General features: G+C 49.5%; 5 protein-coding genes across 5 annotated transcripts; 2 read left to right on the top strand and 3 right to left on the bottom strand.

Annotated features, from left to right (window-relative positions):
* Positions 1–590: 590 nt before the first annotated feature.
* APUU_12024S (ankyrin repeat and protein kinase domain-containing protein) lies at positions 591–3,012 on the top strand (the record flags this gene model as incomplete). The annotated part of the gene is made up of 2 exons (XM_041698180.1): positions 591–1,148; positions 1,210–3,012. 2 exons carry the CDS (start codon positions 591–593, stop codon positions 3,010–3,012), a joined length of 2,361 nt encoding a protein of 786 aa, XP_041551390.1.
* A 962-nt stretch (positions 3,013–3,974) lies between these two features.
* On the bottom strand, positions 3,975–6,265 carry pps1 (tyrosine/serine/threonine protein phosphatase PPS1; the record flags this gene model as incomplete). The annotated part of the gene is made up of 6 exons (XM_041698181.1): positions 3,975–4,098; positions 4,154–4,210; positions 4,260–4,380; positions 4,439–5,323; positions 5,372–5,458; positions 5,515–6,265. The coding sequence occupies 6 exons, from the start codon at positions 6,263–6,265 to the stop codon at positions 3,975–3,977; spliced, it is 2,025 nt and encodes a 674-aa protein (XP_041551391.1).
* Positions 6,266–8,525: 2,260 nt separating this feature from the next.
* Positions 8,526–11,993, bottom strand: PPM2 (tRNA methyltransferase PPM2; the record flags this gene model as incomplete). The annotated part of the gene is made up of 6 exons (XM_041698182.1): positions 8,526–8,984; positions 9,060–9,350; positions 9,428–11,127; positions 11,196–11,560; positions 11,635–11,852; positions 11,919–11,993. 6 exons carry the CDS (start codon positions 11,991–11,993, stop codon positions 8,526–8,528), a joined length of 3,108 nt encoding a protein of 1,035 aa, XP_041551392.1.
* Positions 11,994–12,537: 544 nt separating this feature from the next.
* On the top strand, positions 12,538–14,137 carry ATG18 (phosphoinositide binding protein ATG18; the record flags this gene model as incomplete). Its single annotated transcript, XM_041698183.1, has 5 exons — positions 12,538–12,589; positions 12,642–12,796; positions 12,930–13,089; positions 13,142–14,018; positions 14,092–14,137. 5 exons carry the CDS (start codon positions 12,538–12,540, stop codon positions 14,135–14,137), a joined length of 1,290 nt encoding a protein of 429 aa, XP_041551393.1.
* Positions 14,138–14,428: 291 nt separating this feature from the next.
* Positions 14,429–16,790, bottom strand: MLH1 (mismatch repair ATPase MLH1; the record flags this gene model as incomplete). The annotated part of the gene is made up of 4 exons (XM_041698184.1): positions 14,429–16,093; positions 16,146–16,412; positions 16,464–16,643; positions 16,695–16,790. The coding sequence occupies 4 exons, from the start codon at positions 16,788–16,790 to the stop codon at positions 14,429–14,431; spliced, it is 2,208 nt and encodes a 735-aa protein (XP_041551394.1).
* Positions 16,791–17,185: the final 395 nt, after the last annotated feature.

The raw sequence follows: 17,185 nt of genomic DNA on the forward strand, positions 1-17,185 counted from the left end.
TGTACTGGGTGTTTATGAAAGCGATTTATCTAATAAGCCGTTAGCCATGGAGCGCCATCTCCGTCTTGTGGTAACGTAGATGGACTTGGGAGGTGCCGTAACTGGCACTAGAGCACTCACATAACAGCAGTAAAATGGTATTTGAACGAGTATACAGGTTATGAAAAGGAATTAAAGACTGTCTATGTTTGCCCATCAAGCTCGTCGATCTATTTGGCCCGAGCTTCATGCAATGCATAGCCACGCAGTTTCGGTAATAAAGAAGTCTTCAAATGCCGCTGCTGCCTAGTCTCCTTAATTCTCAGTGTGTAGCTAAGAAAAGAAAAGAAAAGAAAAGGCTGCCTGGGGAAACTACTCGGGCTCGTGACTTCGAGTCATCTTAAGTTCCTTTGGGTCGTCACTCCGCAGCCTCAGCCTCCTCCACTCTCCACCTTCCCCGGCGTCTATCGCGACGCGTTCTTGCTCAAAGAAAGTCCACATTATCTCTCAATTTACTACATATTTCACTGGTGATTCATGCCCTCAGTGAGCGGCAAGCTTTATATCTCACTTGCGCAGCCCCGTCAGCCTATCGTTTCGAGCCTCCAACAATGTGGATACCTTGGCCTAGGGATAAAAGCGTCAATATATCGACATTACGGATGGAGCTCCAGAACGCCATGGTACAAAGCAACAGTGATCCGAAAGCCCCTCCGTTCGTACCACGTTGGAAACTCAAAGAGCTTTGGGACGATAGGCGCCTGAAGGCATTCGCCGACAGATACAAGGCATTCAAACTGGATCATATAGAGCGCATCAAAACAAGCTACCTTCAGACACTTTCCATATTGGTGGAAATCCAATGGAATGAGTGGAGACGATTCCAAACCGTCTTTCTAATGGAGGAAAATAGAAGCGACGAGGATATTCCCGGGTATAATATGAATATGTTGATGGACCCAACATTTCTTGGGGGGTCAGCACGCGACTTCCTCGTCCAGCGACCCTTCTACTATCCGATTGACATAGAAGAAGGCAGGCATCGTGAACTGGATGAGGGATGGATATTGCCTGTTATCAAAAGTGAAGTGTGTGGGAACGGAGGGGCCGCCACTGTCACCAAGGAACACATTCATCCCGGGCATCTCCGTTACAGTGATGGACGTAGTGTAAGTCAGGCACTCTTGTTCAATTGGCAAATAATAATAATATTGACGCTGATGGTTCTAGGGACCCTGTTATATTGCGCGCAAACGTTTCACTAGGCACACTAGTATAAAAGACTTTGCGACAGAGAAGAATATCCTTGAGACACTGCGAACACAGCTGAGGAGGAAAGAAAATGACGGAATCATGCCTTTCTTTGCTACTATTACTATGGGGAATCAGTTCAATCTTTTTTTCGAGTGGGCTGATTCGGATCTCGAGCATCTCCTTCGTGAACAATCTAGCGGTATCAAATTTGGGGACCTGCTTGGAGAGTCAAAACGCCTGGCCGGTGCACTGGAATATTTGCAATACGAATTGGACCTAGGACTTCGGCTTGTCCACATGGATCTGAAACCAGCAAATATCCTAGTATTTAAAGGTCCCAATTTGTCCAGTGCTGGGCACTGGAAGATCTCGGACTTTGGGGAATCCATCCTTAACAAGCCTCCGATCAACGTATCAGGAGAAACGTTTCGATATCCTATCGGGCATAATTTGACAGGTACTTACCGGTCACCCCAGCTTGCCAACAATCTCAGCTTTGGGCGCAAAAGTGATGTTTGGTCATTGGGATGTATTCTGGTCCGAGTCCTTGCCTTTGGGCTGGATGGCGAGAATAAATTGAAAGATCTGGACGAGAGGCGAGGAAAAAATATAGATGGAGAATCTGACCATGGCCATAACTATTTCCATCGCGGAAAAGATCATCTCATTCGAAACCCTCACATTGAGGCGTGGTTGAATGAACTGCCAAACAGAGATAGTCTGGTGCCCTCGCACGTATTGACACTCTTCCGCGACTTGCTCCTCGGAACCCTGGAGATTGATGAGGAGGCTAGATTGACTTCCGCCGATGTTAAAGGGCAAATTCGACGCATTCAGGAAGAATTGCACACTGTGCCTTTACCTGATAGCCTGGCACCAATGCCGCCGCCGACGCCTCCATCACCACCTCGAGCACAGCTTGAGTCCTCAGATATTATAAAAAGAATTCTAAAGTGTGAAGATGATACTCAAGAGCTACAAAATCAGCTCAGAGCGGAATTTAATATCGAGGAGCCTGTTGAAATGAACGGATATACGGACAGGCTATTGATTCATGCAATTCGGTCCCAGTTCACTAATATTGTGGATGAACTACTGAAAACTCGACCAGATATTGATAAAGAAGGCTTTGACTCGGGATATATGACCCCTCTGAGCCGTGCTATTGCTACAAAGAGCCATGGTATGGTTATAATTCGTCGCCTGCTACAGGCTAAGGTCAATATCAATGCCGTTTCGGCGACGGGCCTCACGCCACTTATGGTTGCAACACGGTTCGGCCATCTAGATGTCGTCCGTGAGCTACTGTACCAGGATGCTGACTATTTGGCAACCAGCAGCGAAGGCTGCATGTGTCTGCATCATGTCGCGTGGGCACCCAAAGAAGGGGCGGCCCTCATTAAAGAGTTTACCAGGAACGACCGAATACCAGTCGATATCCCCAGCAGCCAATCAAATGAGACCCCATTGATCATGTTGATAAAGGAATACCTCCCTCGCAGGAGCAGGAGGAGTCAATTGGAGTGGCGGGCAAAGTTCGACGCCTTTATTGAAGCAAAAGCCGATCTCAGCAAGGAAGACAAGAACGGAATGAGTCCTCTATATCACGCCGTCCACAGCAATCTTCCTCAAGTTATCAATGCACTTCTGAGCCAAAAGGCAAGAATGGGCTCCAAATACCCCCAGATCGAGGACCCAACTTGGGCCCCAGACGAGCCGACGAAACGGTTAATAGAAAAGAACATTGAGCTCCAACCGCCGCCCAGGATTCGACTTTGAACTGTACAGCCCATTGCTATATATACCCTTCTTTTTTTTCTTGTATTGTTTTTTAACCTTCAATATATCTATACATGTATAATGCTCTACTCTACGTCTCACGTTTACTTTCTTCTTTTCTTTCTTTCCTCCCAAGCTTTAAATAATATTCACGTCACTTTGCAATAAAAAGTGGATAAACTATATAACTAAGCATTATCAGGCGGCTACTTTATGCTCCTTCTACAATTAATACCTAGAAAGCTGCTTCGGTAGCTCCTTCCATGTTTACTGTTACGACGATGATGGTTCCTATCAAGGTAGGTGCTCGCCCGCTCCATTGTGACTTCCTTTTTTGGCTCCCGCTTGAGGTCGTTCCTGCCGAGGAAGTCAACGATTTTAGGTTGTGATTACCTGACACGCCTATTCAGGAAATCCCAATACGTCACTTCATAGAACGAAACCAAGGTCAACCAGTGAAAGGAGGTGAATCAGATAGAATTTACCCTTGGAAATACAGTAAGGCACGGTTATGGAGAAGAAAACGGTTGAGATGGAATGTCTCCAGGAAGCAGCCACAATGGACCCCGTTGAAGCCAAATTAACTTTCTCTAGGTAGGATAGAGAAACCTTAGGGAGAAAACAAGAACGAAATGCCCTAAGTCGATAAGGCAACATCGCCGTAAAATGGGAACAATTTCAAGCAAAAACGAAGTGGGGTAATTGTGTCCTGCCATAACTACATGCGTGAAAAAAAAGCAAGGAATATCCGTGTAAATCAAATCCATCTAACGCCAAAATCAAATCAGATCGAATCGTGTCAGAAGACAGAGGATGGTTCGTTTCGTCACTTCGTCCGGTCATTCCTCACATTATCGATGTATCGAGTGTCGTCATTCATTCATTTCTGCCTGCGGATAGTTTGCTCTCGTGGTAGCGAGACCCAAAGATGGCAGGTCGATGTTGCCAATTCCCACATCTACTTATCTCGAGTATGGTTTGTTCATGAGGGCGATTTCGCGGGCCACAGTTGCCCACTCGAGTTCTCTCTTCAGAGGTTGCTTGTTCTTCTTTTGTTGGAGTTCTTCCCACTTTAGGAGCTCATATCTGTGGGTCTTGTTAGCTTTGATAAGTGTATTTTTAACTTGGTATTCTTGCTTACACAAATCGTAGATGGGGTTGGATGATGACATTGAGTCTTCTCGCTCGGACGTAGCAACTAGAAACACATCAGTGGCATCTCGATACAAAGGTAGAGTAGCACTTACTATGCCCGTGGGAAAGATAGGTTCAGGGATGCCATGACTTCGGCGATGCATATCGTAGCTGAACGCGAGACGCCCACTCGGCAGTGAACTAGAGTAGCCGCACCATCCGATTTTCCCTTGCCTGTGTAGTTCATTAACTTTCAAAACCCAAGGCCCATCTGGACATAAAAGAAACTTACGAATAAACTCGAGGCAACGGTCGAACTCTTGGGTTAAAGGATCGATACCGTTGTCCTGCACCTTGGTGATATGCATCACATTTTCAGCGCCCATCCTCGCGAAATCAGAGTCAGTCCACGAAACGGCTTCACCAATGCTAAGAACACGTCGAATCCCAAGTTCCCAGAGCATTTCCGGGTTGTTTGCGTGAGACAAGTTTCCGAGGTACATATATGGTAGAATTCGACTTGGGAGAGAACCGTCGCAAAAGTTGAACCACCGAGGATCCGTTAGTCGGTATTTTGCCGGATTCGCAGGGCTCTCTTGAAGAATCTTTTCTTGCACATTCCTCAAAAACGCGACATCAGATGGGTAGGCGAAAAAGTTTCGCTTCTTCTCCCTGTGAAGTCTAAGCCAAGCTTCACTTGCAGGAATACCTTCAGCAAACATTGTGTACGCGATGACTAGTAGAGAGCTCTCGGTATACCCATCAGGGCAGTGAATTAGGATCTTTCGTGACTTTTTGGGAGATTCATCCATAGGGATGTCCCCCTCGGCATCCGTTTCTGGGATCTCTGGATTTGCGAGATAGAATATCCACCGAAGTGTGTTGATCAAATCGTCGACATCCCTACTCTCTCCAGACGGGAGTAGCAAGGAGCCAGACGATGGAAATTCCAGTCGCTGAGGCTCTGCCGCAAGGCGCTTAGCTAGGTTCGCCAAATGACGAGGGCCGGGAATTCCGGCAAGGTCGTTTGCATCAATCATCAAATCGAAGGATTCGGCTGAGGGGGCCCCAGAGGTGCCAGCTTGCAGGAGATAATCTGGAGTAGGGCCTTGCCAGACGTTCTTCGAGAACTCGGTTGCACGAGACATGGTACACATCTCCAAACGCTCTAACTGGACTGGTACGTTTGTTAGACCGAGTAGTTAGGACGCATAGTAAGACTCACAGAGATCCACGACTTGGTCTGTCAGGTGTCCGCTAGAATTAACAGCTATCAAGCTGGGTGCTCTTCGCTCGATGTCGGAAAAAGGACCTAGATTCGTTCAGTTCGCCGCATGTGACGCAGCTGGTACGACCTTTGGAACTAACAAGAGACAATGAATGTATTATATGACGGCAAAGTTTGGTCATGGTCATAGCTGAGCCTCCAGTGGTGCTGTGCGGCTGTAATTCTGCCTGCAACATCTAGAAGCTGCTTCGCAGCTACGCCGTCCTGGCCGTAGACAACAATGTCGGATAAAGGGGCTATCTTCGCGGTTTGAATGTGGAAGTTGCGCACCGAGAAACCTTCGCGAGGATCAACAGCGAGGAACTCAAATCCGGACGGTGCAAGGATCGCATCAGGAGCCACGGCGCCTTTTAGCCTAGATGTGGTCAAGTCGCCGCCCACTTTGACTATTGTAAGACCTCTCCAGCATTTAGGAGTGCGCCGGAGTGAGCGCCGTCGATTAGTGAAGAACCCGACCTGCAGGTGGTTTTCAGGGTGTAGACCATGCAACCAAGGAAACATCAAGTTGGGATCTGGAAGCGGTTGCGAAGAACAATGCTTGACAGCAGCCTCCAGTATCTCAATTTCTATCGAGTATAACGGTGGCGATTCTGCGATTTTGGGGAAGGCATCGGGAGGGTGAAGAGGTGAGGACGCTGGAAGATTGGTATCTTCTTTTGGAGCGGGCGAGCTCGTTCGCGAAGGGATGGGAGACGGGCCGGTCGGACAGACAGGTATATGCTTGTTTGGAACCGGGGAAGAAGTTCTATTCAGGCTCAAAGCCGGAGACACCGACCCAGGAGGAGGAGTGGTGTGGCGCAGCGGCTGCTGCTGCACCACGACAGTTGCCATGTTTAATGATGCCTGAGTACGACAGGCTGGTATGCTGATATGTATGTCGGTTGCCCGGTTCTATGGATTTCTGGAATGTAAACAAGCGACTTGATTCGAAATCAAGGCCGCATAGCTTGGTGGTCGAAGTCCGGTAACTTTTAATAAAATGCCTAATCGTGACGGTCCTCTTGTTAGTGGTGGGGATCGCACCATTCGGTTGGGACATCGTACGGTCGAGCATGTGGACCACTTACTCTCGGATAGAGCTCCAAAGTCAAACAGTCTATGCCAAAACAAGCGCGTCAGCACCGTATGGGACAAGGCAGGAGTCGATGTTTAGTGATATAGGGAAGAAGCGAGGGGATGCGGGAGTTGATTGTCGTGATGAGGAGCAAGTGGATGATCGAGCCAAGCTGTACCCACCCAGAGATAGTGGAAGACCCAAACCCCACAGTGAATCAGCGATAAGAGAAACCAGCGACAGGCGGCGGGTGGAAAGGAACACAATTGGAAGGGCAAAATAGCACTGCAAAGTCAGTGGCAAGGGAGGGACGACGAAGAGAAGATATGTACAGATCAGCGCGATCGTTGCAGCAAGCCGAGGGCTGAAGCAGGCTGTGAGAGCGAGGCGAGAGAAATAAGAAAGAGACTGAGACGAGAGAGTACGGGGGTGGGGAGGGGTAGCAGGCTAGGCGTTAGTGGCTCCGTTAGTCTCCCGCACTGTAACTCGCCTCTATCCAACTCTTCCAAGATCTCGTTTCCTTGTGAGCTTGCCACGAACTCGAGAAATTAAAGCTTCCCCGGCCTATCCAGCTCATGTCTCGTTCCCGGCGTCCGTTGCTGTATTACTCGCTGGTCACGCCAAATCCGGCCCTGGAACAACCACATCCAATCTACACACCAATGTCGGCCATCCAGGCCCACGAATCCTTCCATCGCTGTCAACGTGCCACATTAACACTTTATAGGCCGGCGACTCGACCTCATCCTGTCTGATTTTCGGATTCGCAGTATATCTCCTGTTTTTACTCCACACCACCATGACAAGAAATCCTGGCGAGTCTTGACGCCAGGACGTCAGCACGACCCTTGTCGCGCCCAATGGGCTCTACTGGAGGAACCTGCGTCTCGGTCTGGCTGGAGCTCCAATCTGATTGTGGCTCTGGCTCTGGACCACCGAACTATCAGCATACGGCGGACACAATGACAAGGGGGTCTTGTTGTCCGGAGCGATCATCCCCCCTCACTGCTACTTGAAGATGCCTAGACGCATGGCTCTCCACAAATAAACGTTCCAGCCATCTGCTTTGGCTTCGATCACTGGTCCTACTCGATGGTGGTTGGCGCATCTGCCGTTTCCATGGTTGCGCTACAGTCATGCGCCTACCCTTGGTTCTGGGTGGCCTCTGGGGCGCTGAGAGGAGATTGCGACAATCTACTCCGCTTGAGCTTTCATCGGGGTTCTTCGAGACTCATTGCATCATCAACCAAGCGAGTCTTTCAGCCCTAATAACTAAGTTTTGATGGTGCTTTTGGGGATGTAAGATGTGGGGATTTCAAAAGTCCCAGGTTTCAAACCTCTAGCCTCAAATCTTGTCGACCGCAATCCTGGTATCGGGCCCTCTGAAGGTTATCGTTCAGATGACTGTCTGAGATGAATCTATCCAATAGTACCCCTAGCCCGGTAACACACGATCCCTTCCGCGTAACGACCTCGAGTAACTTGAATCGCGGAGAGTCCAAGGGCGAATATTTTATTCAGTCGACTCTGAAACCTGCAGCAACGGGTTCGCCTCCTTCGCCACCTTTGATATACATGCTTATTTTCTATTACTTGAAAAAGGTGGTCCCTTTTAAATTCCCGCGGGGTAAATCGGGCCAAACATCCGCCCTTTTCATCCCATCCCCGCTCGCCCTTCCAAGACTGATGACGTATATTACCCTGTTGTGTTGGCGCCCGCACCCGTGAACATAGCTGCGTCTAAAATTCCCTCCCCTTCCATTTTATTGGCATATCATCAAACAATGTTTGCGTTGTCCCCGTTTCACAACGTCCTGCAGCTGCCTGCCTGCATGAGCCAAGGCGGTAGACGCTTTGCGGCGCTGCCAGGTGGACAAACCCGACAGCACCACTAATTCTGCTGCAGCCCTCGTGCAAGTCGTCCAGGAATTATAAGTAGGTGGCAACGGGGATGCTTTTCCGAAGGAGCACGATTTGTGACCAGGGGCAGTAGGGGCTCCACCAACAGTACGAAGTGTGAACTGACGCATGGACCAATTATTGTTCAGCCATTTCCTGCATTTCATCCGCAAGCCTCAGGAGGTAAAACCGCGCCATATCTGGCGGCATATCACCAAAGGACTTCACTATTTTCTCAAGATCTTTTCTCCCCTTCTCATAGGCCTGTACATCACGGTTCCCGTAGACATCTCGACCGCTCGCGTAACCTTGTGACAGATTGCGGAAGAAAACATTCACTGCTATGCTCACATCTCCTGTGGGCTCAGCAGTATGCAGCCAAAGTGGCGGGATGAAGAGAATGTCACCACGCTTAAGATGCGCTTCATGGGGTGAAGTGTGCGGAATTGAAGCTATAGACCCATCTGCACGGTTCTGGAATATATTTATATTAGAACTCGATGCTCCAGCTGGAACATCAAGGTGTTGCACATCGGTTGGTGGGAAAAGGATAAGTCGCTTCTCTCCTTGAATTTGGCAAAGGACGTTTGCCATTACCTAAATACGGAATCAGCATTAGTACCCGCGTCAATGCCGTTCTGCCTGGAAATAATTGGCTATTCGAAAACTTACATCGTAATGGAGCCATAGAGTAACAGGACCCGATATCCTGAGGGGCGAACTGTGCGCATTCTCAACGACAATCGAGAGCACCTCCGGCAACCGAAAGTCTTCTTTAAGATTGGGGAAGTCCTCAGCCAGATTTGCCGGGAGCTTGGCGGGTTGTTTAACGGAAATACTTCGGAGATATTGTCGGCCACCGGCGTGCACCTCATCCATGAAGGTTCCAAATTCTTTGGTAGTGTATGCGAAGTTCTTCGTCTGAAAACTCATATTTTCCGTTTCGGCTTCGTGGACTACCACCTAAATTATCATTCGTTAATGACAATCTCCTTGAATAAGGGGCCAGGTATGGAGGGATGAGCGCATCGATATCCTACCTTACGGTCATTGCCAACAGCGTTGACGAGATAGTCCTTAGTCCATAGTTCAGTGCATGGCCCAATTTCTGAGCCCTCAATGATCACGGGTTGGGCCTTGTCGAGTATCTGCTGGAACTCATCGGCTGTTTCCACTTTGACTCTAGGAATAGGAGCCACTTTGGTGGTGGATTTATAGCTCTTAGGCTTGAGCCTGCGTTTCTTCGCCGGTTTACTGGTAGTTGTTTGCGCCGGCTGCGTGTTTTCGGCACGGACCACGGACCAGTCGTTTTCAAGTGAGGAGTCAGCTGCAGTTAGGCTCCAGGTACCTTCTGTCCAAAATGTTCCAAAAGAGAAGCATACAGCGCCGCCACCTAGGAAAAGGACCTGGGTAGGGCTGACCTCGCATGATGCGTGTCCCACTAGTAGGGGTCGTGGTCCGCCAAAAGCAGAGCTTAGCCCCATCGTGGATATAACGGGTGTGCCTATGGAAGAGCCACTTTCGATGCACTTGAGCAGTTCCGTCGAGTCAAGGAGCAAAATCTCGCAGTGGGATGGGACAATGTGCCGGGGAATAATGCCACCGGCCACCACCAAACCCCACGAGGCAGGGGTCACTGTAGCGCCAAATCGTGGGAGAACCTCGTACTCTGGAGAAAACTTTCGCATGCTTTCAGTTTGATCAACTAGCTCCAAGAAAATAGATCCGTCGGGCCGCTTGTGTAATTTCCAGGTCCAGAAATCCTCTAGTATGGTGCCATCCGCTCCAATGCCACCAAAAAGTACTCCTGATGTACCATTTATATTGCCCAGGCATGCACCGAAGCGGGGTTTGGGCACAGTCATGGGGCTATTGATTTCGACTGTTTGCCATCCTTTCCCATTATCACTCCAGAGGAGCCAGGTATCTAAAGTTGCGCCATCGCTGGTCTTCCCACCGTATATGAGGACACAACCGCCGTCGACTGTAATTCTTGTTGCACAGTGTCGGAACCGACCGACTGGAAGGTTGGGTTCTGCATGCCACGCGCCATTCTTGCGCACCCAAGTATCCTGGAGAGCTGCAGCTGGTGAGGTTCGACCCCCAACAAGCAAGCAATCACCGCTGTCACTGAAGCTGGTTATGGTATGGCACATGCGCGCCGTTACATCGCGAGCAGGGGGAAATGGGATTGGGGTTCCAGTGCTCTCTTTGGACGTCGAGTATAAATCAGTGTCCGTGAGTCGCGTTTGCGATCCCAAACCAGAATGATGACCAAGGACGCCCTCGTCTCCGAAAACCAAGGCGCCAAACCTTCGTTGACTAGTGGTCAAACTGCAGTTCGGGATGATCTTGAATTCGTCTGACTTGTTGCCCACCCAGTCGTTGCGAGATACAGCGCTAGATTCGGGTCCCCGTCTCGTGGAAGCGTGCAAAAGGAAATAGTGCGACGCAAAAAGTGCAAATTCCTCCCATTCATCGAATACCTCAACGGAATCCAATGAGGCCCTGAGCGAGCTGCTCACAAACTCGTCGTCTGACCACAAGTCCCAAAGGCTGCGTGCATGCGCATGCATCCACCCGGCTTCCGTGAAGCGCCGCTCCTGGTCGGCCAAGGAGGGATATTCGTGGATGGAGTACAGAGGTGCCCCGAGTTTACCGAAATGTTTCATCATGGTCGACGCGAACGGGTGATCAGGGCCGTCTGGGAAGAACTGCTCCAAAATGCAGAATTGGGCATCTATAACGTGGTGTGGTTAGCCTCGGCTGTTTAACAATCTAGGTTATGCAGGGCGAGGCCTTTCGAACCATTACTCAGTTTTGAAGCCCAGTTGACAACTGCGTTCGCGGATTTGACGTCCATATAGGTAAGAGACACCTCAGCGAGAAAAAGGACGGCGCAGTCAGCCGGCAGGATCTCTGTCTTGAGGACGTGGTCCAGCTTATCCAGGTTCTTTAAATCGCACCCGACAGCAACGTATTGCCTGCTGCGGATTTGCACGGCGCTCTCATCTGAGTTGAACTCTACATTCTTTAGCTGGTCCTTGATAGCGTCTGCTTTCTGGATCGCTTCCTTTTTATTGAGCATGAGTTTCTCATAGTCAATATCGACGAATGTTGTTTGGCTACATAAAGAGCGGTCCGTACTGAGGAGGATAAATGGGAGGGGGTCACTACGAGTCTTGTCTTAGTATACAGCTCTCATCCTGCTGTTGTTCTTCGGTGGGTGTTCTCATCTACGACTCACAATCCACATCCTAAGTTAAGGACAAACTTGGGCTTATCTGATGGTTCCCTCATGAAGCGCCGTACGGATTCCTCCATGGCATGCATCCGAAGCCAATATCCACGGTTTATCAAAGGCGCGCGTCTCTGGGGCCTTTTGACGAAGGACCGAAAAAAATGGGGTTCGCGGTAGTACAACATTTCGACGCTTCTTTTTGAAACTATACTGCTGTTGTTTGTCTGAGCGTAAAATAAACGTTAGGCTGCACGAACGGTGGGTCAATCAATTCAGAATGAAGCACTTACTCCCATGACCAAATCTGCTGACTTCTCTGCCTTCGAAGGGGCTACCCTTTTGGCAGGCTGTTTTGAAGGGGCCATGGCGACTCACAACCGCCTGTTCTCGGGTGGTGGGGTTGAAGCTGGATAAGTTCTCTGCAAAGAAAAAAAAAAGCGGGATGGAATCGATCTATTGAATGTGGTCCAAGCGTCCGAAATCGGCTGACGCGACAAGCGCCAGGTTGCGGTTAAAAAAAGGCGGCGATCTTGAGATCCTCCGCAGCCGCTCGAGCAGCAGCAGCTGGCTTTCTCTCCTCCTCCATACATGGTCGGCCTCCGATCGCGAACCTGCATAACATACAGAACCAAGACGCGCGACGCGACAAAACAGCGAGTCAGAGCGCGACAGGTAGTAACTCATGCGTGACGACAGCTGACTGTTCCTGGCACATCGGACCCTGTGATGGGCGCAGCCGAACCCCTCCACTCTAAGCTCTGGAACCGAAGCCCGCCTCTATGTCATTTTCCTTTTCTCTGCCTATTCTTCCGTCCCATAATCTTGCGACTTGCCGACAAGGAGGTTTCTGTAGACCGCTATTAGAACAACGCTGAGCTGTGACGTGAGCCGCGTCGAGTCACCGCCAAGATGACGATGAACTTCGTGACGTTTAACCAGGACTATAGCTACCTGGCTGTAGGTAAGACATGCTTCTTGCTCGTGCTCCTGAGACATTTCTTGACACGGAATAGCCACTTCCAAGGGCTTCCGTATATTTACGACAGACCCCTTCGCCAAAAGCTACGAGACAAAAGAGGGGAACATCGCCATCATCGAGATGCTGTTTTCGACCTCTTTAGTGGCCTTGATTCTCTCACCCCGTCGTCTTCAGATCACGAATACCAAGGTTCGTAGACTCCTTACCTCGGTTCGAATGGCGTATTGTAGCTCTCTACTCCATTCCTTGGGGTCCACGAGCAATATCGTTCATTCGGTTCACTATGGGCTTGACACATGATTAACTTGTCTCCGAGTTATAGCGACAATCTACGATATGCGAATTAACATTCCCAACCACCGTCTTGGCCGTTAAGCTGAATCGAAAACGACTAGTTATTGTCCTGGAGGACCAAATATACCTGTACGACATTCAAACCATGAAGTTATTATACACTATCGAGACATCGCCGAACCCGAATGGTAAGCCTTTTCTGCGCGCGGCCAAGCGTAACTCCAGTCTGACCGTTTACAGCACTATGCGCGTTGTCGCCGTCGTCCGATAATTGTTATCTTGCATATCCTCTTCCCCAAAAAGCCGCTCCTTCTTTGAACCCTCCAGCTCACGCTCCGCCTGGGAGTACACATGTGTCCCCAACAAGTGGTGAAGTCTTAATATTCGACACCCTGAAGTTAGAGGCCATCAACGTGATTGAGGCGCATCGATCACCGCTGGCATGCATTACACTAAATGGCGATGGTACGCTTATCGCCACTGCGTCAGACAAAGGAACCATCATCCGAGTATTTTCCGTACCGGACGGCCACAAACTATATCAATTCCGACGTGGCTCGATACCGTCAAGAATCTTCAGCATGTCCTTCAACACCACATCGACTCTCCTTTGCGTTTCATCATCTACTGAAACGATCCACCTTTTCAAGCTTTCACCCCCGTCCCAGCAGCCGCCCCAAGAAGGTTCGCTTACATATTCTCCGCCTACTGGACGTCGACGAAGCTTCAGCTCCCTTAGCCAGTCTCCAGACGAGGACAATGCGAACGAGGAGCACGGATCCTCGGACCTATCAGGCAGAAAGCATAATGGAACACTGATGGGCATGCTCCGTCGCACTTCACAGAATGTCGGTGGTGTGTTCGCTGCCAAGGTTGGAGGGTACTTGCCAAAAGGCGTAAGCGAGATGTGGGAGCCAGCTCGCGACTTCGCCTGGTTCAAAATTCCGAAACCTAACCAGGGCGCCGCGCAAAACCCAAATGCGGGCCCATTACGGAGTGTCGTCGCAATGAGCAGCAACACACCCCAGGTAATGGTAGTCACGAGTGACGGCAACTTTTACGTTTTCAGCATCGACCTTTCCAAGGGTGGTGAGGGGACATTAACGAAACAGTACTCGTAAGTCAATATACCGGCGTCCTTTCTCCATCAGCGTGTCGAATTCAATTAGCTAATTAACACCTCCCCACAGAGTACTCGAACCAAATGATAGGCTGGGATACTCAGTCACAGACTAGTTATTATGCTGATTGTTTATCGACTTGATACCACTGCGCTCTTTACTATGGATTGCATTTCCTCCACTCTCGGTGTTGTCACCATGGCTATATGTATTTACCCACAGCGTTTGACCATTTCATTGTTTGTGGATCTATTCTGGGATATCCTCCTTGGCGTTAGTTTTCTCGGGGCCTAATAACCGACTTGATATCTTCAATATTCCCATTAAATCTAATGCCTGACACGTTTTAGCAACCGTCTCACATCAGTAACTCATAATACGTATCTACTCATGCAAATTTACCCCTTTAGCATCGTTCAAAGACCCGATATAATCCCTTCAAATCCGCAACCTCCACGACGCCCTTCAGCAACCTAGTAGTAGCAACCAGCCGCGCCCTTAAAGATGGGAAAACAACATGTTCCAGCATGCGCACCATTTGCGCCCGACGGTTTTGGACAAGCTCATCCTCTGTATCTTCAGGGTCTCCTTCCGAATTGCCCTGCTGCGGCTCTTCCTTAGGTGGCCTAGGTAGCTGCTCCGGCGTATAAAACGACGCGAGTTCCCATAAGAACGTCTGAAAGCAGCCCTCCTCGCTCGTCCAATCGACATATGGACCAAGACGGAGGAGAAACCGCGGCAGTTTTCCCAGACAGGGCATGTAACCCTTTAGCAAGAGGGGGATAGTGAGGAGATGGCCGTCATCTGAGATGTGAATGGAGAAGTATTCGCTGAGCATTTCCCGTCTATCGACCAGTGTTTTCGCGACGATCTCGGGGGCGTTGGACAAAATCGAGCGTTCTTCCTCCGCTTGCTGGGTATTATTGCTGGTGGCGGCTTCGCATTCAGCATCTGCCGCTATGCGGAGGACATCTACGATTCTGGGGGCTGGGTCTAGTTTGATTGTGCCGAAGTTTCCGAAGTCCGTTAAGCCGACTTGGTAGAAGAATTCGTTGCAGAACATGCCGTAGTCTATGAGGTAGAGTTTCAAGCCTGACTGGACGGCTGCGATGCGGCGTTGTTCGTCAACGAGGCCGACGTAGGTGTGGGATGCGATGGTTTCGGTTAGTGAGTTGTGCATTGTATTGCGGACGATGGACCGAAGGTGCTTCACGGATGTCAGAGCGATTTTCAGGGGCTCACGATCGGTTGTGTCGTAGTGGAAGCCTTCGTCGAGAATGGTCTGGGTGGTGGGTTCGGCTTCGGTGCCCTCTACCGTGGTAGTTTGGTTCATTGCGGGTGATAACATGGAGGTTATTTTGCGTACACGGGAGTCGGTACGTACTAGGTTGTTCTCGTACGGTTTTTTAGTGGCTGCTGGTGTTTTCGGTCCGGTCTCTGGCTCTTGCGCTGAGGGTCCAAGAGTCTGTACGGAAGGGAGGAGTGTTTGGGTTAAAAACGTTCGACTAGAGTCGACTTGTGCTAGCTTCGATCTGATCTCCGCGCAAATACTCTCGATAATTTCATCTTCGTTGAGGAAGTTTACTTCCCGCTTTGTAGGGTGGACGTTTACATCCAGCCGGTGTGGTTCAATCTCGAGGTCAATGTAGACGAAAGGATGCCCACCTTTTGGTAAGAAACTGGCATATGTCTGCTCCACGGCTCGCTTAATGGGAGTAGACTCGACTGTGCGATGGTTAATGAAGAGAAGAATAGTAGTTCGTTTAACGTGGTAGTTTGCATTCGTGACCAATCCAGATGAGGAGAAACCCAACTTCTCATCCTTGACGCTGAACTCGAGCAGTTCATTAGCCACTGCACTTCCGTGAATTTGACGGATTCTGTCGGTGGTATTCAGAGCAACTGCCGTTGAAATGCTGACGCCCGCATCACCATGTTTGCGGCATGAAAAAGCAACACCAGAGCAGTGTACTGCATAACGGCCAACTACGTCAAGGACCTTCGCATACTCTTCACTGGCCGAGCGGAATGCTCTGCGTCTAGTTGGCACATTATAAAACAGGTCTTCGACCTATTCGAATTAGATATGTGACTAGCCTCGAAAGCGTGTCAATTTTACTCACTGTTATCTGTGTTCCTCCACGGCCCGCGGTGGCTTTTGGAGCAGCACTTTGTCCAGGTTTGGGGGGGACTAGCTTTCCATCTCCATAATGAGCTCTCCACGCACAGCTTGATTCGGCCGTCTTTGTGGTTACAGTTAGATGGGCAATATGGCTAATACTAGCTAGCGCCTCGCCACGAAATCCGTATGTGGCTATTGAGGTAAGGTCCTCAAACTCTTTAAGTTTGGAGGTTGTGAATCTCTCGCAGAGAATGGGGAGGTCGTCTTGCTGTGAAGTCAAATTAGCGAGCATATTATGGTTTACACGAGCCTGTCATACTTCAATTCCGTGGCCATTATCAGTAATCTGGAGAAGTTTAAGACCCCCTTCTTTCACAAGAATCTCGATTGAAGTTGATCCTGCATCAACCGCATTCTCTATTAACTCCTTCAGCGCGTGCATGGGAGCCACAATAATTTCTCCGGCCGCAATTTTGTTCACAACATCCGGATCCAGAGCCTACGCAATGAGTTACGCGATTGTCCAGGAATATGGATGGAAGTAACTCACTCTGATTTTCTTAGGTTTGTGAGCGCCCTCGGTATCATCAATGGGCCGCTTCGTGCCCCGAGACTCGGGGATGTCAACATCCATTTCAGGTTCCATAGTTGAAAAGATAATCACCGTCGCTCCTGGAGATAATTAACAAGGCCTATGTTAATTGTAAAATAGCAAGCATGACGAATGAGACAACCCCCCAAATTTTGATGCTCGAGAAGGATCTCCGTGTTGTAGATGTTCGATGATATGGATCCGTTTCGGAGATAATCCCGGAAAGAAATGGCGGAGAAAAGATATGCCGATCCACCTTGTACAACACCATCTTCAAATAATAACTTGGAGCATCGTGATGGATGGACGGAGTACGAGCAGTATCTCAGGTGTGATATATTTCTCTGCGAAGTCTGGCGTGATTCAAACGGATATTATTCGTATTAACTGCGATTGGACCGTAAACGGCACATATAAACTACTATGTTGTGCTGACAGCATTAGATTAT

The sequence above is a fragment of the Aspergillus puulaauensis genome, chromosome 1, assembly GCF_016861865.1.
Source record: "Aspergillus puulaauensis MK2 DNA, chromosome 1, nearly complete sequence".
NCBI classification, from domain to species: Eukaryota; Fungi; Ascomycota; class Eurotiomycetes; order Eurotiales; family Aspergillaceae; genus Aspergillus; species Aspergillus puulaauensis.